Here is a 19,528-nt window from a genome sequence, read left to right as displayed (position 1 = left end):
AACTCTATACAATTATATACAACAATCTGTACACATCTTAATTTTTTGACAAAACTATACAGTTTTCACAAGCTTTTCAAAGATGATCAGAATCCCTTAATTTAACCCTGGTTTAGTAATAGGAAAAACAAAAATGGAGTTGGATAGCCAAGTACAGCCAGGTTCTTAAAGTTCCAAACAGGAAAATCAAAATCTCACTTTGTCAATTTAAAAGATTTCCATCATTTTTTTTTTTCAAAAAGCAAAGAAATGCTTTTGCTTCAAGGTTTATCATTACATTGTATCTTGTACAACTGAGGTGCTCAATAAATTCTTGTTGCCTCAATGAGCAGGCAAAATACAATTTTATCCCATAAATCATATTTACAAGTAAGCTCTTGAGATATAAACTTGCCTATCGAAAGGTAACTCCTGGGCAATCAGATGTAGTTTTTGAATGACGTCTGCTGCTTCCTTTATCTATTAAAAATAAGTAAAAGGAACAATAAAAAAAATCTCTTACATTTCAAAATTTAATAGTATAGCTGAAAAGATTAATACCTTCCTACATACAATCATAACATTGGGCCCAAACAATTTCCTTTAAAACTTTGTGAGTAATACCATAACAACACAAAACCTAAGCATGCATCCTTTTGGTACTTAAGACATTGTGATTTTTAAAAATTTGATATCATAATTCTTCCCAACAAAATCTGCAGTTCAATTTTACTCTGAACAAATTAAAAATCCTTGTTTGTCGAAAGCAAACTTTGACTAAGTTTATGAGGTCAAACAGAAAAACAGAATAGGCAAACTTAAGATCTAGACTATGCTGCTCCATATATTAAGCTGAATGAACATAATGATAACAAATTGGTTACTACCCATATGAACTTATAACACATGCACAAAAAAGCAAAGACAGCAGTCTAATATAGTATCTTGAGTGAAATATAGTACAGAAATGTGAATACAATTTCAAGTATTCATTTTCAAGTTGAACAAAGGAACTTAGGCAAGGTTTCTAAAATTCTTTAAGTGTAGACATTTATGCTTATTTATGAAACAGTACAGGGAAGTCATATAGGAGCTACTTCTTCCTTTAACTTGCAGTTTAGTACTTTTATTTTGGCACAATTTAATAACTCTTTGTGATGATTCATATTCTTACAGATAAAAAGAAGAGTCACATAACCAAGAAATAAGGGCTAAGAACATTAGTACAGACTTCTCCACATGCTCATGCTATCCCTGGCAAGGGAGAGCAGCAGGGCTCGCTCTTGCTTATTCCATTCATTCCATATGACAGTGCACAGTGGTATTCCTGCTTCAGACCTCTCCCTGTCTGACTCAGCAGGTCACTCAATGTCACCCTAACAGGTGAGTACAGGTGTCCTCCAGTCTCACTATCCTCCATGCCATGCAGTCTGACTAGTGACGCACATCACTTTTCCTCAGCAGCCTCCTCTTCAGAACACAGCTAATACCCAGCTCTGCTTTCATCAGGGTTTTGTTTGTTCTTACTTCTTTCAGGAAGTATGCTGTTCGGAAATTTGCTTGATGTAGTAGTAGAAGAACCACACTTCTGTTTTTTAAAAGGTATTTTTATTGAATCCTCAGAGCTAATTGTTTGGTAAGAATTGTTTAAAGTATATATAGCCCTTGAGATTTCAATATCACTTAAAATATGCATCAATAAATACAAAAAGGTACCAAAACAACACCTCATAAACAGTTTGCATTTAAGCAGTTTAAAACAGTTTACAATATTTATCAGGTCTTATACACAAAAAAGCACTAAGATACTAGTGTAAGAATAAAGTGCAGCTCAGTCTGTAGAGTGTTTGCCTAGCATGCACAAGCCCTGAGTTCTACCCCCAGCATCCTATAAAAACCAGTGTGCTGATGCACACCTGTACCCAGCACCTAAGAGATGAAGGAAGATCAGAAACTCAAAGTCATCTTTGGCTATGTATAGAACTTGAGGACAGCCTGCACTACAGGAGAACCTGTCTTAAGAAAGGAAAAGGAAACATACATACGTGTATACACACATGTAAAGATAGAAATAAACATAAAACAGTTTTTTTAGAGCAAAAATGACAATGTCCTTACAAGACTGCACACTTTGTTTAATGTATGCAGTAAGAATAAGGAAGGGACACACACACACACACACACACACACACACACGAAGACAAGAAGGAAAAAAGTAGTATGATGTGCTTGACATTTCATCCACTTCTAATCCCTCCTACAGTCAAACCTCCTAGAGCTATGTGGGCGACTTCCTTTTCTCTCCATTGGGAAAATGGCTGGCAAAAATCCTAAAACTGAGATAGCCAGAAATTTACTTGATAATTTTCAATCTAACATCACCATGAATTAGAAATTTATTTATTTACTTAATTTTATGTGTGTGTCCTTTGCTTGCATGTATGTATGTGTACTACATGTACGCTTGGTGGCCACAGAGGTCAGAAAAGGGTGTTGGACTCCCTGGAACTGGAAATATGAATAGTTGTCAACTACCCATGTGGATTCTGGGAACAGAACCTTTGTCTTCTGCAAGATAAACTATGTGCTCTCTTAACCACTAAGGCAACTCTCACAACCCCACATATACATTCTTAACATATGCTAGCTGTTACAGTTCCAAGCCAAAAACTGATGACTCTTCATTATTAAACAGTAACCAAGAGACAAAGAAAACAAGGCAAGTGGGAAAAGCAGAATAAAATATAGAGCACACTAGATAAACAACAACAGAAACCAGGATACAAATGAGAGTGAAGCAAAGGAGAAAAATTGACTTAATACTGTGAGTCTCCAATTACAGACCACTTAGTAATCAAGAAAGATACTAACAATGTAAAGGCTATTTTCTTTCAACTAAAACCTAAAGAGATTAGTAGACAACAGTAACATCAAAAGCTATGTGATTAGTTGAAGGTAATTTAAAATTTTTAAAGTTTAAAGAGTAAACATTCAAGTAAGTATAAATCCAGCTTTTAAAAATCAGTCAATCTAAATATAGATACTTCTTTCTAAGTTTCTAAATTACCATCCTGAACTTCAAAAGGAACATAGCAATGAAATGGTGCCTAATGATGTTCAGCTAAAACAGTAGAACAGCGCCTCACTCAGCCATCATGCTGGATGCTTTCTCCTACACTAGATGACAACTAATACCCACAAAGACCTTGGAGAACTGCCCTAAATGGATGTCTCCATCATTTCTCTCCTCTTAAGGCTCAGGGAACCCTGCAGGAGAGGCAGAAAGATTGTAGGAACAAGAGAGGATGGGAGACATCAAGGAAACATGGCCTTCTAAACATAGCAGGACTAATCTACATGTGAGCTCACAGAAACTGTGATAGCACATACAAGGCCTACACAGGTCTGGGTCTGATGGGATTCCTAACTCAGAAGCTATCCTCAATTGATAATTGCTTACAAATGAAAAATTACCTTTCTCTAATGGAGTCTCACTGGGTATATACACCATTCTTAAGGTCAGGCCCCTTTCATGCTATACTTATTAATATTTAGGAAAAAAAGCTTTAAAATTACAGACCTATCCTGACATGCAATTTACTGTTCAAGTCCATATATACCCTTGAATAAATATAAAACAATACTACCAGTATTTAACAAATCCTTAAGCATCACACTTTAATGATATAATCAGGACTATTCTATAATTCTTGAAATTCAATCTTTTAAATGCTATCTTTTCTTTAGAGGGATTATCTACAGACATGTAACCATTTTTTTTTACATCTAAAAATTATAAATCCTTTGGCTTTATAGAGTCCTACTCATAAGAATATGTTGCTTAATTCAAAGCAAAGGTCTTTAATAATTAGCTTTTAACATCTTAAAATCTGATGTTCTATACAGTAAATTTGGAATAAATCTGTAAGACTGTATTCAACACATGAGTGGGTAAAAGTACAAGGAGGATACATGATTCATGAGGATACCTTTTTTACTCATACAGTTTGAGTTTTCCCTCTAAAGGGAGGAAAGCAAGCCAAGTTGCCTTCTCTCAAGATTGTAGAACAACCAACACTATATATCTTTAGATGACAATTAGGTGACTATGTTATGAGAATAACAACCATTCAGAGTTTTCAATGATCATGATCTAAGCTGCTTTAGTTCTTTATAAGGGATCTTTATTCAAGTAAATAAAAGCAAGGGCTTGTAAATTCCTTTACAGAAAGCCATTTCAACTCATCACCACTTTTGGTCAGATCTATCACCTAATAATATAGAACTATTAAAGACTATATACATTTTATTAATAGTTAAATAAAGAAATACTTAAAAATACAGTTACCTCAGCATTTATAAACTATTTGTAACTTCATGAAAATGCAAGGCAACTGTGCACAGGTGTATGCATCCCCCACATATAAATAGATCTTTTTAAAAATACAAGGCAAACCAATTAAAATTTGATTATTTCTTTTGACAATACTTACCTTTTCAGAATTAGTAAAAACATCAGATTTCAATTCTCCATCTAGAAACTCATTAAAGTATTTCATCAATTTCTGTGCCTCCACTGCACGTTGCCTAGGTGTGTTTACCCCTTCCAACTGGTCTCCAAGGTGACACACTTTGGTAGCTACATAGCTAATGTGCTCATCTAGTTCTTGAAAATGTTGGAAAGCAACCTAGGAATTTGTGCACAGAGACAATACAGTCAGAGAATTAAGTTTGCAATATAATACCTATTAAAAGTAAACTACCAGATCAGGACATTAATGGTAGATCACATACCAACCTCACCAAAACTTATATAAGACGACCATAAAACAATTCATACTCACTAGCATGACACAATCTAAAAAGTCTTAACTTTTATACTGCAGGCACCCAAAAGCCCTAAATGGTTGTGAAAACAATTAAACCTCCAAGGACTAGTTCTGGAGGAGGGCAAATATGCATGTCAGGAGGTACACGTGCCTATGCAATGCAGTGTAAAGGTCAGAGGTCAACATCAGGAGCCTTCCTCTATTGATCCACGTTATACCGAGAGACAGGAACTCTCTGAAATTAGAGCGCTTGCTGCCATTCCAACATGCAAGCTCAAAGAAATCTTGTCTGTTTTTTCCACCTCTTCATCTCATCCCTGTTCGTTGCTGGGGTTACAGATACATGCAGACACTGAACCCAGCTTTTTAGGAACTCAGGTTCTCATGCTTGCATGGCAAGTACTTTACCCAAGAGCCACCTCTCTAGCTCATGGAATTACTTTTAAAGAACACTTGCTACCACACTGGAAAGATCTTTAAAAATGTATCAGAAGCTTAAACGGTATATTGATTAAAAAAATTAATATTGAAGGTATCTAAAAAGCAATGCTAAGCTGGGTGTGTTGGTACGTGATATGACTTCAGCACATGGGACATCGAGATAGGAAAACAATGCAAGGGAGTGGCCACTGTGAGCTACACAGCAAGACTCTGTCTTAATACTTCCTTCCAAACGCAGTGACGATAAAATTGTTCTTTCCAAGTTTTGAAAACAGAATAGGCTATAGCAATTGTCTTACTAAAGCAAAATTGTATTACTTTCAGCATTTTCTTTCCTTTGTCCTACAACACATTAAAAACAATGCAATGAATTCCTCAGACTTGCCAATAGCAGGACAATTGATAACTGCTGAAAATTCAATAGGATTCTCTTGTTCCACTCTTTTTTTATTTGATATTTTATTTTATTACATTTCAGATGTTATCCCTCTTCCCTATTCCTCCTCCCCATTATCCTCTATCCCATCCCTCCTCCTCCTTTCTGCTTTTATGCCATTTAAATTACATGCAAGTATTAAGATCAGTTCTAGGTTGAGGAACTAGCAATACAATAGATGCAAATACTCAAGGAACAAGCAAGACAATAAACCCAGACAGTCAAAGAACAAGTAGAACAATAAATAGAGTCCCATAATCACTTGAAAATATGGAACACTTCACAAATTTGCATGCGATCCTTGCACAGGGGCCATGCTAATCTTCTCTGTATTGTTCCAACTTTAGTATATGCGCTGACGAAGAGAGCACCTTTTGTTCTACTCTTAAAGGAGCAAAGATGAAACATTTATTGAGGACTTGCTTTGCATTAGATACTATTCTAAATATATCACTTATCAATTATATATTGCTACTAATATATTTACTTCTTTAGTTATCACAATCCATTTTACACATAAAAACACAAAGCTTGGAGATGTCAAATTACTTGAAATTATACAATTAGCTTAGTGGACAGGTTACAATTCAAACTCACGCAGACTAGCTCCAGTTTGTAACCTCAACTATTAATGTTGTTTTTTTATTACTCAAGGCAAAGCTTTATTAGAAGTATATGGAAACTGTCACCATGGTTATTCAAAAACACACTTAACATACATAAATTACTGACTTCTTTAACCAAATACATAAAATGACGTTTTAGCAGAAACGAGTTTGCTAATTCCAAAGAATTTGAAAAACAGCCCCTGAGAGTAAACAAAGTTCAACAATGTTCTTTAAACTACACTTAACAAAGATAAATTCCAAATTAAACCAAGACAGTCAAAGAGATTCTGACATTCAGGTGAACTTTAGGACCTAAGAAGAGCTAAGAGGTCTGGCAAGCATATCCCTGGGGCAGACTAGTGGTTTGGTGTTACTGGAAAGTGGACTGAGGAGAACTGTACACCTGTTTTTCTCACCGTTAAAGTAGAATCTTCACTGAGGCATATCCTAATGACTTTTGTGAAACTACTCATGCCAGATTTCTTGAGGGCAGTGGTTTTCAACTTGCAGTTTGCAACCCCTTTGGGGATCATGTATCAGATATCTGACATATCAAATATTTACGTTATGATTCTTAACAATAGCCACATTACAGCTATAAAGTAGCAACAAAATAATTTTATGGTTGGAGGTCAGAACAGCATTAAAGGGTCACAGCATTAGGAAGGTTAAAAACTACTACTCTAGGGAATAATGTAATCCAGTTCTGGTCTTATTTATGATTAAATAGAATTAAAATGACTATTTAAATATCCATACTAATAAGGTATTTCTCAAAATGCAGGGCTATGAACTAGCCAGTCTTGTGAAAGGTTACTCCATTAAGAATTGAAACAAGGGTCACTCTCAAGCATCTAACATCCTAACCTGAGAAGGGTAGTGCTGGGATTCTGAACCCATCTAGTAGCATGCCAACGCCAACGACAATGCTGACAGTAAACAGTAACAAGACATTAATATGTTCTTCCACAGGACCAGAGAGTTAGAAGTTAATAAAATTTAACATGACTAATGAAAGGCCTAAAGTTAAAAAAAAAATGAAGGTACTATACTCTAAGAAAAAGGAAAATGTTATTATAGTCTATATAAACTACTCATTTCTTAGCTAACTATGTACCTGGTTGCTTTTCTGGAGCTCTTGTACCTTCTTAGCAAACTCCTTAGCTTCCTTCTGACACTGCTGTTCTAATTTCTCCACTTTCTTTTGAATCCTTTCATCCATTATCTGTAGTTCTTGAATATGATTCACAAATTCTTCTAGTAACCTAGTAGAGGAAAGTAACAGTACAATCGGTTTGCCTACTATTAACCATGAGGAACAGACCAGCTTTACAAAGGTTTTAACAAGGGTCCTCTGAGATAGGGATCCGCATATTCATTTTCTTTATAGCATCTTGCTGCAATTTCTTTAATGTCATAACTTTCTTTTCACTTTGAACAGGTCACATGACTCAACAATACATAGCATTTTGAAATACAGCCAGTTGTTATTGACTGTGCAATGGATTATCTCTAAGGTAAATAAAAACCTCAATAAATCCCCATTAAATATCCAAACAAGCTCTACTTTGTTTAAAATTCAAGAACACAAATGTACAACAAAAATTGTACACATTATAGATTTTAATGACTCTATTTCTGATTTATAGCTATTAAATTTAAAAGAACATAGTTATTAATTTGCTTATTCAGAGTCAGGGTTTTGCTATGTGTTCTAGGCTAACCTCCAACTCATAACCCAGCCTCAGCCTCTAGAGTACTGTGATTACAGGTATATAATACCATACCCAGTCATGTTGTATCTCCAGAAGCATAACCAGCCTTTTCTAATATAATGCTAATTTAAATGGAAAAATTAAATTTTTAATAAAGGATAAAATCCTTTTATCTAATCAGCTAAAGTGCTTAAGGAAAAACACAATCTCAGACTTCTAATGCTGCTAAGAAAAATTTTTGAGGCAGGAACAAACTGTTAATTAAAGTCATTTTATATGAATACTCAAAGGAATCCCAATATTATTCTAAACACAATTTGTAGTACTATATTAGGACTATGAATTTTTTTTTTAAGTTTACCTTTTAGGATCAAAAGCTTCAGGTCCACCCCTAGAACCACCTCCTGGGGTTCTCCACACGAGACGTTCAATGTATTCATCAGCCACAAAAGGCTCCTGGTTCACAGAATAAACATATTTTTAAAAGGATTTTGTTATTGTTTAAAAACTTCAATAAATAAAGCCAATTGTTTAAAGAAAAATAGGATACTAAAATACTAGAACAGCATTACTGACTAGTTGGAGGAACCAAATAGAAAATGAGGAAAACAGATGGTAATTTATTAAAAAACAAAACCAATGAAGGGGGCAAGGGCGGGGTGGGGGAAGAAGAAGCAGAGATGAGGGGGATATAGCATATCTCTTTGTAGCCTTGGTTGGTCTGAAACTTGTCATGATGATTAGGTTGACCTTAAACTCGCAGAGATACTCCTGTCTTTGCTGTGCCAAGTGCTGGTGGGATTAAAGACCCATGCCACATGACATCCAGCAAGTTGTTATCTTTTTAACCTAAGAAGCAGGAAATATATTTTAACTACAGAGTTCAATGTGGCAAAAAGAAAGTAACTGAAATTTGCACTTTCATTACTGTCAAAAATGTTAACAGATATAACCTTTTAAGAAGACAGCTGGCAGCTCTTTTGGTAAAATCAAACGCTCAGAGATTTAATCTCATAATTTTATTCTCCACTCACTTGGAGATTGAGGTAGCATAACAAATTCAAGGCCAGTCTTGGCTGCATAGCAATCCCTGTCTCAAAATGTTAAAACAAAAATTAAAAATAAAATAAAATTGGAAGGAAATGCATATATAAACAAAAGATTCTGGGGTAACTATGCATTGTGTGTACTACTGAAAACAATTTACATAAATATTTAATGAAACTGTACTTAACAAAGTAGGTAAACTTAGATGAGAAGCTATGTTCTATTAAAAACTCTCATAAAGCAACATTCAATGAAAGGAGAAAATATGTATATACTGATGATAAGCATATAAATTTTCTCAGCAAAAGCATTATTATATTACAACTGCTTAAGTTACTGAAGTAGAAGATCCAATCAAACTAATCAATATGCATGTTAGGCAATGATGCACACCTGCAGTCCCAGCACTTTCAAACTCTGAAGGGCAAGGACTTGTGAAAGCAGCATGAAAGAACGAGGCCACGAAGTCTTCTAAGACTATTAGCAGGGTTTGTTATCACACTGCAAGTGGATGCCAATCAGTTCAAAGTGCTAAACAAAAAATTGTCAAAGAAACCTATACCCAGCTGCATCAGCATTCAAAAGCAAGGAGAAATTAAAATGTTTCTAGATTTAAGGGCTGGAGAGATGGCTCAGCAGTTAAAAGCACTGGCTGCTCTCCCAGAGGTCCTGAATTCAATTCCCAGCAACCACATGGTGGCTCACAACCATCTGTAATGGGATCTGATGCCTTCTTCTGGTGTGTCTGAAGACAGCTACAGTGTACTCAAACACATAAATAAATCTTTTAAAAAATGTTCCTAGATTTAATAGATAGAGATAGATAGATAGATATGTAGATAATAGATAGGTAGATGGATGGATGGATGGATGGATAGATAGATAGATATTGTATTACCACCAGACCAGACCAGAATATAAGGGAAATGAATAGGCACTAATAGCCTAAAATCACATGAAATAAAGTTCTAATAAAGGTAAGTTAACAGGTAGGTACTCTAAACAATAATAACTCTGGGTACAACTTGATATTTTGTTTTATACAAAAGTTAAGAAATTAATATATTTCAAAGGTTATAAGCTTACATTTGGGGCATACAATATGTAAAGGTAATTTTGTGATATCAACAATAAATGAGATGAATGTAGAACACTGTTAGTAATTTATTGAGTTTAAGATGATATAAACTCAAACTACAGTGTGATAAGAACTCAAACACAAGCCTCACATAGTAAAAACAAAATTCTATAGAATACACACAAAAATAAATGAAGAATTTAAATGTTTCACAACAAATTATTAACTCAACTAAGATAGGCCAGAAATGAAGGGCAAAAGCTATATGGTTATACAGAAAGCAAACAGCAAATTATAGAAGTTCTTTTTCATTAGCAGCTACTTTAAGTGTAAGTGTAACTTTCCAGAGATTGGTAGAGGACCAAAAATATGACCTAACTACACACTGTTTAAAATAGACTCACAGTGAAGGGACGAGAACTGCTATTCCATATAAATACAATCTTAATCAAAAAAGAGAACTTGGAATTTAAAACAGGTTACAAGAGACAATTATACTATAAAGGTTCCAGTTACCAAGAAGATACAACAATTATAAACATTTAGTACCTAATAAGAAAACACATATAAATATATGAGCAACACTGACTTTGTAGTGATATATTTTTATGAAAATATCTCAACTCAAAAAGGCTTAACTTTTGGCAGCCCTCAAAACAAAGCAGTAAAGACCTTGAGATCATTTAAGAATTTGCCTTGGATTACCCATGCAATCAGATTTTACAATCTAAGTCAAACATAGTTTTAATCTTAAATTATGAAGTATACTACCCTGACCCAAAGTGATATATTTGTGCATGTGTGTTGTGGAAATCATTTGCTGAAAGCAGCTAAGAGGTTGGAAGCATCCAATAATCACCATAAATGTTGGAAGCAATCTGGATATAGCTTGATGATGTCTGTTTGCAGTAGTGTTTGCTATTCAAGAGTCAGCTGGGGCCGGTAAAATAACTTCTCTTGTGAAACTGTTATTCTGTAAAAGTATCTCTAATTCTGCTCACATGCCATGTTTTCTGTGCTTTTCAATAAATACAGAATAAAGCCCCTTGTTAGGGAAAGGCAGATTCGGGGACAAAACAGTCACAAGGCACAACTTACAAGTAACAGTGACAGAAAGGTTACAGATAGGTAGGCCAGTAACCAGACTACAGTCACAGGGAGAAAAGCAGAGAACTGAAATTTGGGCTCACTCTTGGTCAAATTAAGAAGAAGGTGCTATTTTTATTCCTTAATAAAACATCCACACAGCTTCTGAGGTTTATCTTTAATGTGTTGTATTATATTCTCTCAATAATGGCCAGATAAGAGATAAGATAAACAAGGGAACAGAGGACTTAGATTTATTATAATAGATGACCTACACTGCAGGTGTAACAGAAGCACCAGTTTAGAGGTGGTACTCTGTCTCTTAAGTTGCAGGATATATTTCAAATTAAAAACCTTTAATGCGCCGGGCAGTGGTGGCACAGGCCTTTAATCCCAGCACTTGGGAGGCAGAGGCAGGTGGATTTCTGACTTCCAGGCCAGCCTGGTCTACAGAGTAAGTTCCAGGACAACCAGGACTACACAGAGAAACCCTGTCTCAAAAAAACAAAAAAAAAACAAAACAAACAAACAAAGCTTTAATGCTGACCTAATTTTTAGGATTAGGAATAAAGTACAAACTGTCCTGCCTACTCTATCTGCTAATTTGTTCATGTCTCATGTCTGAAGTGAAAGAGATCATGGTACCAAAGGAAGAATGCTTTTCCCTAAGCAAAAAAGGAAGTAGGAACTGCATTATATGTGCTGGAAAGACAGCTCAGCAGTTAAGAGTGCTTACTGTTCTTCCGGAGGACTTGAGTTCAGTTTAGACTCTGTATCAGGGATCTCACAACTAACTGCCTGTAACTCTAGTTCCAAGCCATCTGACGATCCCTTCCAGCCTCCATGGCAGGGGCAATCATCATGGCACTCAAAAGGAAGCAGAGGTTCTATTACACTAAGGCAGAGACTAGTAGTATCTTATGTGTCACAGAAACAGTTCTGTAGGGAAGATCAATTCCCTCAATCAATAAATGTCACAATAGCCTAAGACTATATCAACTAGTTTAGACAGTAAAACTAGTATAAATATTGTCTAAAAGTAAGATGGAATTAGAATGATCACAGAGAAAAGATATAGGCTCAGATGTAATTTGAAGCCACCTACCTACAAGGAGACCCGAAATTTGTTCTATTAATAATCTTGTAGTTTTCCTCCATAATGAGACAGAATTAGAATGCTGGAGGATCTGTTAATTAAATGAATATGGTATAGAATCTAGTAACACAAGAGTGGCCTATTGTGGACAATAATGTGTCTGTCCTCCAGCTCTCCCTGAAAAAAAGGGACTTGCTTGAGCTGGTAGAAGTACTTTTTACCCGGTGGTGGTCTCAGAGATTCCCTCAGCTGCTAAGGGCCATTTCACTAAATATATACTTTTCTTACTGTAATATGATTCCAATTACTGAGAAAGGCAGATAAAGGCATGGACTGCCTGGTCAAAACCAGACAGAGTCACAGGTCATTTTAATTTTGTAACTTCTCACACAGGTGTTACCAATACAGCACACTGCCACAGATGTTCACTTCTCCATATGTCCTACCTTACTTCCTCACCCTACGTCTTTATCTCAAGGACACCTCCAAATAAATGTGCTGCATAATAAATGTCTCAGTATTTGCTTTTAAGAGGATGCAACCAACAATACTGCCAAAAGATGAAAGCGGCAGAAAGCAGGTTCTGAGAAATGGCTTCCTGTAATTTTAAGAAAGGCATTTATATACTGCTGAAGGGATGGAAGTAAAGAGAAAGGAGGAAAAGGGAAATAGAATTTTCTTAAAGGCTTAATGGCCTGAACAACTATGCAGGTACTTTTTATTGAGTTGTTAAAGACCAGAGAAGGAGATGGGTAAGTGTTGGGAGCCGACTCCTAGCAGAAAGCGGCTATCATCTTTGCAGCCATCTCGAGCCATATACCCTGACAAGAGACTTGTTTTCAACAGCTCACAACAGCTGAGCACACTCTGATAAACATCTTGTTTTTCTCCCATATCTTGTTTTGTTTAGTGCCCTCAGCTGCAAGGCACACGTGGTAAAGCGTCTTCAGCTGTGTTCCCCTGCTTGTGCTTATATATACCCATGATTTTCTTTCAATAAAGGAAGACTTGAATAGATTCTCTGTCTTGTCTTCATTCTTCGAGTCTCTTGCCCTTCCGTCCCCACTCTCTCTCTTGCTAGACCCTGACCCTTGGACCGGAGCAGCAGCTCGGGCCCGGACAAAGAGGCCCCTAAACGTGGGGCAGAACGGGCTGTTACATACAGGTAAGGGAGTAAGAAAACAAGAGTTTTGTTCTGCATGTATCATACTACAGACATGCATTAGGTGTCAGAGTAAAATATAAAGCATGTAGTTAAAAAGACAGGTTGGTATTGTAGAGAAAGAACAGGCCAAGTCTTCTCAAAAGGCTTCTTCACAAAACCAAACGAACAAGCAAACAACCTTTTAGAATTTCATAAGCATAATAAAGGTTTATATTACATCCTTTGTTTGGTCATAGTAATTTTTTTTTGATTCAGCAAATCTCCAACAAAAGTCAAAGCACCATATCATGTTACATTTAATTCCACATAACTGGCTACTGTGTAAACTGGTTTCACATTCTCTAAATACTAGCAACTAAAAGATAAAATAAAGCAAGGCAATTTTGCTCATCCCTACTGAAAACCTTTTGGAAATTATTTCTTCTAATTAAGAATATAAATCCACTGAAACAAGTCTAACCAACTCTAATTTTCCTATACTACTGCCCCCAAAATAGATCAATATAATGTGTGCAAATGACCCACAAACTCAAAGAAACTAGAGTAATTCCCCCACAATTTAGGTGAAAGAGTAGAAAAAATTTCAGTCAAATATTTCTGTATTCTTTTAGGCCAAAAAAACTGTAAAGTCAACTACTACCTGTTGTCTATTTCTCTTATATTTACAATGCTTATTTCTGCCAAGAAACCATTAAAACAGTGCTTTTTATTCAGAAACTTCCCTAATTGAGTTCATATTCTCTGTGAGTTTTAGAGCTCATCTTGAGCCACTTACCCTGACTTCTGTTTCCCCAAACAAATAGCCACACTCCCATCGCCCTTTCAGCCGACTCCAACTCATGCCACTCCAGCTACCTAACTTAAGGTCATGTTTCTTATTCTACAAGATGCCTTCTTCCTATTAACACAACTTCTAGCTTTGAATGTTTCCCAATGTGTTGGAAATGTAATCCCCTATGAAGTAGTACTGTGGGATGAGTTATAATAGAATGTGTTTAGATCATGAAAACTACCTTCATTCCAGTTATAAAGGAGCTTGAGGCTGTGAGTTCATTAACTAAATATTACATGCTTACTCCAGTCTCTCTTCTGTCTCCTTTTTTGCCTTCTACTGTGGATAAAGTAAAAGGCCTTCTCCAGATGTCAACACCTTGATATTACAATTCCAAGCAATGATAAAAATGAATTTCTTTTAAAATTAGGCAGTCTGCTGTTAAAGCAGTAGCAACAACAACAAACCCAAAAACTAAGCAAACAAAAAGGAGAAAGATAATATACAATGATTCAAAGCCTAGCTCAGATCTCTGAAGGGTTCTACTTCTTCTCCACAGGATCACCACCATTTCTTCATTCTTACGCCCCTTCAAAATGCAATTTATTGTCATTTACTCCTTTTTGTTTTGTGTCCTTTTAATGAAACTGAATGCAGGGATCCAAACACATTAGATAAGCCCTCTCCACAGAACTGTGCTACCAGCCCTTCTCTTACCCTGAGACAATACCTCATTAGGTTGCTCAGGCTGGCCCTGGACTCACTCTGTAGTCCAACCAGGCAGTGAACTTGGAATCTTCCTGATCATGTCTCTTAAGTAGCTTGGGATCACAGTCCTGTGACACAAGGCTCAGTCTCACTTACTGTTTTAGAACACCCTTTTTCCTATTTATTTTACTCTTTTCTTCATATTATAACTGAAAGCAAAGGCAAGCTCTGTTGCTGTTCTTGATCTCCAGCTGTGGTACAACAGAACAATGCTGAACAAATCAAAATACTAGCTACTTGGGGTATATGCAAATCCCCTTGAAAGGCTCCTGAAAAATAACCCTGTCATCCTGAGATACATACCTATACACACACACACACACACACACACACACACACACGCACGTACGTATATGTATATATATATATGCTATAATATACAATCTATAATATACAAGATATATTAGAAATATGAGCCTAATCAACAATAACACTATAAGTGAATGATTTTGTCCTATTTCCATTTGATTTTAATGATATTCTTTATATATTTTCTATAAATTAATAAAGTCTATTAATTACTGGTTATTTGAAAAGCACTATAAAATCCTTCTCAGACTACAAAAATGGATCTCAAACTAATATGGTAAGGCAGAAAAATAAAGTACATTAATATACAAAATCAAGACAAACTTCAAAACGTTTTTTGGAAACTACCTATACAAGATTCAATCTTTAAGAAGGTGTCAATGTTTTAAACGACTCAACAGTGGTAGTTAAAATGTATCAATTTTTTACATTAAGTAAAATCTCTTTCCCATGAGAGGATGTGCTTTATTTCTGAAAAGTATCTGATATTTCAAGTTCCAATAATAATAATAAAGAATCTAATGGTATCTTTTACATGACTGAAGAGAATCACAGAATTCGTTTTTAAATTTTTTTTTGGTTTAAATTTTTAAAGCAAGAATATTCTTTAAATATCACCCTAGTTCCACTCTTTCATCTCATCTTATTTCAATTCCAAAAAATGAGAACATCAGAGAAATTAGCTCCAAGTTTGTTTTATTACTGAGCTTGAAAACATCTTGGAGGAGGTTTGGCTTTCTGAGTCCTGCCTTTGCTTTGAGAAGTCTTTTTCTCTGTGTTTGTTGCCATGTGTGTGCTTCCTCTCACCCAAGAAATTCATGTCTTCAACTTTCAAGTTCATGAAAAGGCACAGATCCATAAGGAAAAGTGTTGTAGGGTGTGAAAGATCTTCTTGTAGACACCATGTCTATAACCTTCCAGTCATTTTCTGCAATTCTCTCTCACTGTAGTTGGCTACCACTCTCTCTAGGATGACTTCTTGTTCTCCTCTGAAAAGCTGAGAGACCCTCAATCTCATTCTTTTTTTTTTTTTTTTAAACAACTCCCCACATAGCTCAAGCTGATTTCAAACTCACACTCTTCCTGTTCTGCAACCTCAATTCCAGAGTCACAAGTATGTGCTACCCTGCCAGGTCCCTCCTTCCTATTAATCCACTTAAATTCAAAGTGGCTACCATTCTTTTAACTGTATTCTTCTAAGTAGTTTGTCAAATTTAAGATAAATCTTCATTCTCTCTACCCTTAGGTAGAAACATAAAGTAATCTTCAAAATCTTCTCCTGAAGTAGAAACAATTATTCTCTCGGCCATTCTACAGATTAGAGAACACAAGGACAAAGAAAATAGGTAATTTGCTCAGACCATACAGCTACTGAGACACATAGTGAGAGATGCCATCCATTCCCAAGTCTAAATTATTATCCATATAAAGTAGTAATTTCAAAACTGCTAAAACTAGTTGGGTAGTTTTATTTTTAGGTTTTTGAAAACGGGTCTCACTCTAGCCAAGTGTATATTGAACCCCTAATTCTCCTGCCCACTTCCCAAGCCTGGGATTTCAGGTATGTGTTACAACACCTGGCTTTAATCTATAGATTTTTCCCTCCTTTTTGCAACACTGGGGATTTAACTCAGTGCCTTCTATGAGCTAGTCAAGAACTCAGCTATAACCTCAGTCTTTTTTGCTTTTCATTTTGAGACAAGAAACTAAGTTGTCCCATATGGTCTTGAACTAGCAATCCTGCAGTGGTCTCTAAATTAACTGGGATTACAGACCACCCACTAGATCCAGCCTAACATATACTTAAAACAACAAAACAAAACATATTCCTTCTCTCCTTAACACACACTTAAAATTGTCATATCATTTTTTTCTCCCTGAAAGAGTCCTACGAGTCTTCTTTGCTGTGGTTAAGATATCATCAACCACCTCCTTTCCCAACTTCACACACACAAACTTCTCGGTAACCAAATTCTCCTCATTCTTTTCCAAAATGCCTTCCCAAATCCTGATTTTTCTGTCTCTACTAAATTAGTTTAAGAATTTTACGTTCTAGGTTAAACAATCAAAAACAGACATTTTGGAAGGATTGCCAAATGACAAGAACAGATATTAGTAACAATGACAGACTATCAATAATCCTTACTGAAAGTCCTTCTTCACACTAACTTTAAAATCATATGATTCACTTGAGCCTACTAGAAAAAAGTCAACAGCTCCTTTATACATGATCTACAAAAGCTTTCTTAAAACTTCCTCAAATTCTACTCTCATGTCAAAAACTTGTCCTGAGCCACTACTTTCTACACATGCTCTCGCGCACACACACACACACACACACACACACACACACACATACACATACACACACTGTACTCTCTTCTCAGTATTTCTTAAATACCCTTCCCCTTATAAGCTGCAGTTACTCTCCTGCTTGAAGTTTCTACTCATCTATTAACAGCTAACTCACAATACTATTAGTATGTGAAACTTTCCCTAATTACTCCAGGAGAAAGAGTCTGACCTTCCTCTGCACCATGTCCACCAGTTAACTCATCTGTCTACCCTATCATTTTTCACTTCAAGATCTTTTTTTAACCAACGAATAGACTTTTCTGTGGCATGTCTAATGAGACCTTCAGTGTTGTTAATTTTAGCACTTTATCTTGAAGTTGACAGATACTCAAAAATATTTATTGAATGAATAACTGGCCCTAGTTTTTAACAAAGAACTCTCCTATAGAATGTAACCTGCCAAAAGAAATTTGAAGAATCAGTAAGAATGACAGGAGAGACAGTCAACAAAGGAGAGGGAAGTATCTTCAGTAGTACGTAGAAAAGAGCAATGTAGGCAGCAACCGAAGAATTTACCACCCAAGCCATGTTTTAATATGCTGAATAAAATATGTCACTAATCCAAACCACTGAAGAATCTCAGTTCAGATAGGCCAGCCTGAGTTTATTACTTAAAAACATCACAGACAGATTCCTTCAGAAAGACCTGTCAGCAATGAATGAAACTAAGAAGGTATTCTGGGCAACTTCCAGGATATACATTATTGTAATAACTGAGTCACCTATTAATAAATCATTCTGTCAACTGAGGAAAGATTTACAGTTTTATTTTATTGTCAGAAGTTGTCTGTTAAAAAAAGATGAGTCACCAAACCAGTAATAAGATTTTATAAAAAGCAGAGTTAGCAATGAAATTTCATAAGATTCAAAACTCAACTTTGTTTCCACTTAATTTCTCTAATGTGGAAAATGAAGGTACAATTCTATTTAGAAGGGCATGAAAACCAGGATGCATAAAAACAAAATATCCTTGAGTACATCCTGCTCGTTTCCCCAGTTCTCCAGCTGTGACTTGGAATGGGAAGTAGGAGAGAAAGGCTGCCTGACTTCATCTGCAGCCCACATTTCTGGCAGCAGCTGCAGGAAATGGCAGCAGACACTGGGGGCCTTTTTCTTTCTCTCCTCTCTATAGTAAAAAAGTCAACTTTTCACTTGGAGAATGAAAGTTTATTCACAAGCAGAGCCTACTGCAGGGTTAGACTCACAGCCATCCAGGGAAAGACAAACAGAATTATACATAACTGGTACTATTTCATTGTAACTATTATGTTTCTAATTTTGATGAAACAACTACAAAATGACAGGGGTGGGATCACTACAGTTATGAGACCTATCAATATGCTGTGTGTTCTACTAATCTTCCAATTACTGTACCATCATTGGCTTTCTCTCCTACAAAACTGCTGTCACTAAGCTAAACAACTTTAACAACACACTAAATGACAAGACCTAGAGAAGAAAACAGAAATTTCTTCACCCCTCCCCCTTCTTCATCCCTGGGAAAGAAAATACATTTTCAAATAAGTTACTGAACACATCTTGGACATATGTTTAAAGAAGAAAATATAATATGATCTAAGAGAAAATTGTGAATGTTAAAGAACTCATTATAACAGTAGGATAATATGTTTTATCTGTTAATAAGTAGCTTATCATGAAATGTATTTAAAGATCCCAAAACCTGTAAGATGTAAAAATTGAAACAAGGAATTACAGAATTACCTAGTATCTTGACCAAGGATACACAATAAATGTTCAGAGTATTAAGACTGTTTCCTTGACCTAGTGTACATGAACAGATAGCAGAATTTTATGATTAGAGAAGCTAATGTTATATACCTCCA

The 19,528-nt window shown here is 35.7% G+C and overlaps 1 protein-coding gene and 1 non-coding gene across 3 annotated transcripts in view; both read right to left on the bottom strand.

Annotated features, from left to right (window-relative positions):
• Nucleotides 1-19,528, bottom strand: part of Exoc5 (exocyst complex component 5) — a 53,852-nt gene that overhangs the window by 32,807 nt on the left and 1,517 nt on the right. For both annotated transcript variants that reach the window (XM_028758657.1, XM_028758658.1), the window contains exons 2-5: nt 8,370-8,464; nt 7,411-7,558; nt 4,473-4,667; nt 395-459 (exon numbers count right to left, since the gene is read on the bottom strand). In XM_028758657.1, the coding sequence (XP_028614490.1) occupies nt 395-459; nt 4,473-4,667; nt 7,411-7,558; nt 8,370-8,464 (503 nt within the window). The remainder of the gene's footprint in view (nt 1-394; nt 460-4,472; nt 4,668-7,410; nt 7,559-8,369; nt 8,465-19,528) is intronic.
• LOC114613382 lies at nt 5,950-6,054 on the bottom strand. The gene has a single exon (XR_003710172.1). It is a non-coding gene; the product is annotated as a U6 spliceosomal RNA (small nuclear RNA).

This window comes from Grammomys surdaster, unplaced genomic scaffold (genome assembly GCF_004785775.1).
Source record: "Grammomys surdaster isolate TR1022 unplaced genomic scaffold, NIH_TR_1.0 126198, whole genome shotgun sequence".
Classification (NCBI taxonomy): domain Eukaryota; kingdom Metazoa; phylum Chordata; class Mammalia; order Rodentia; family Muridae; genus Grammomys; species Grammomys surdaster.
The sequence above is the reverse complement of the archived record's forward strand: the minus strand, read 5'-3'. Positions and strand labels throughout refer to the sequence as shown.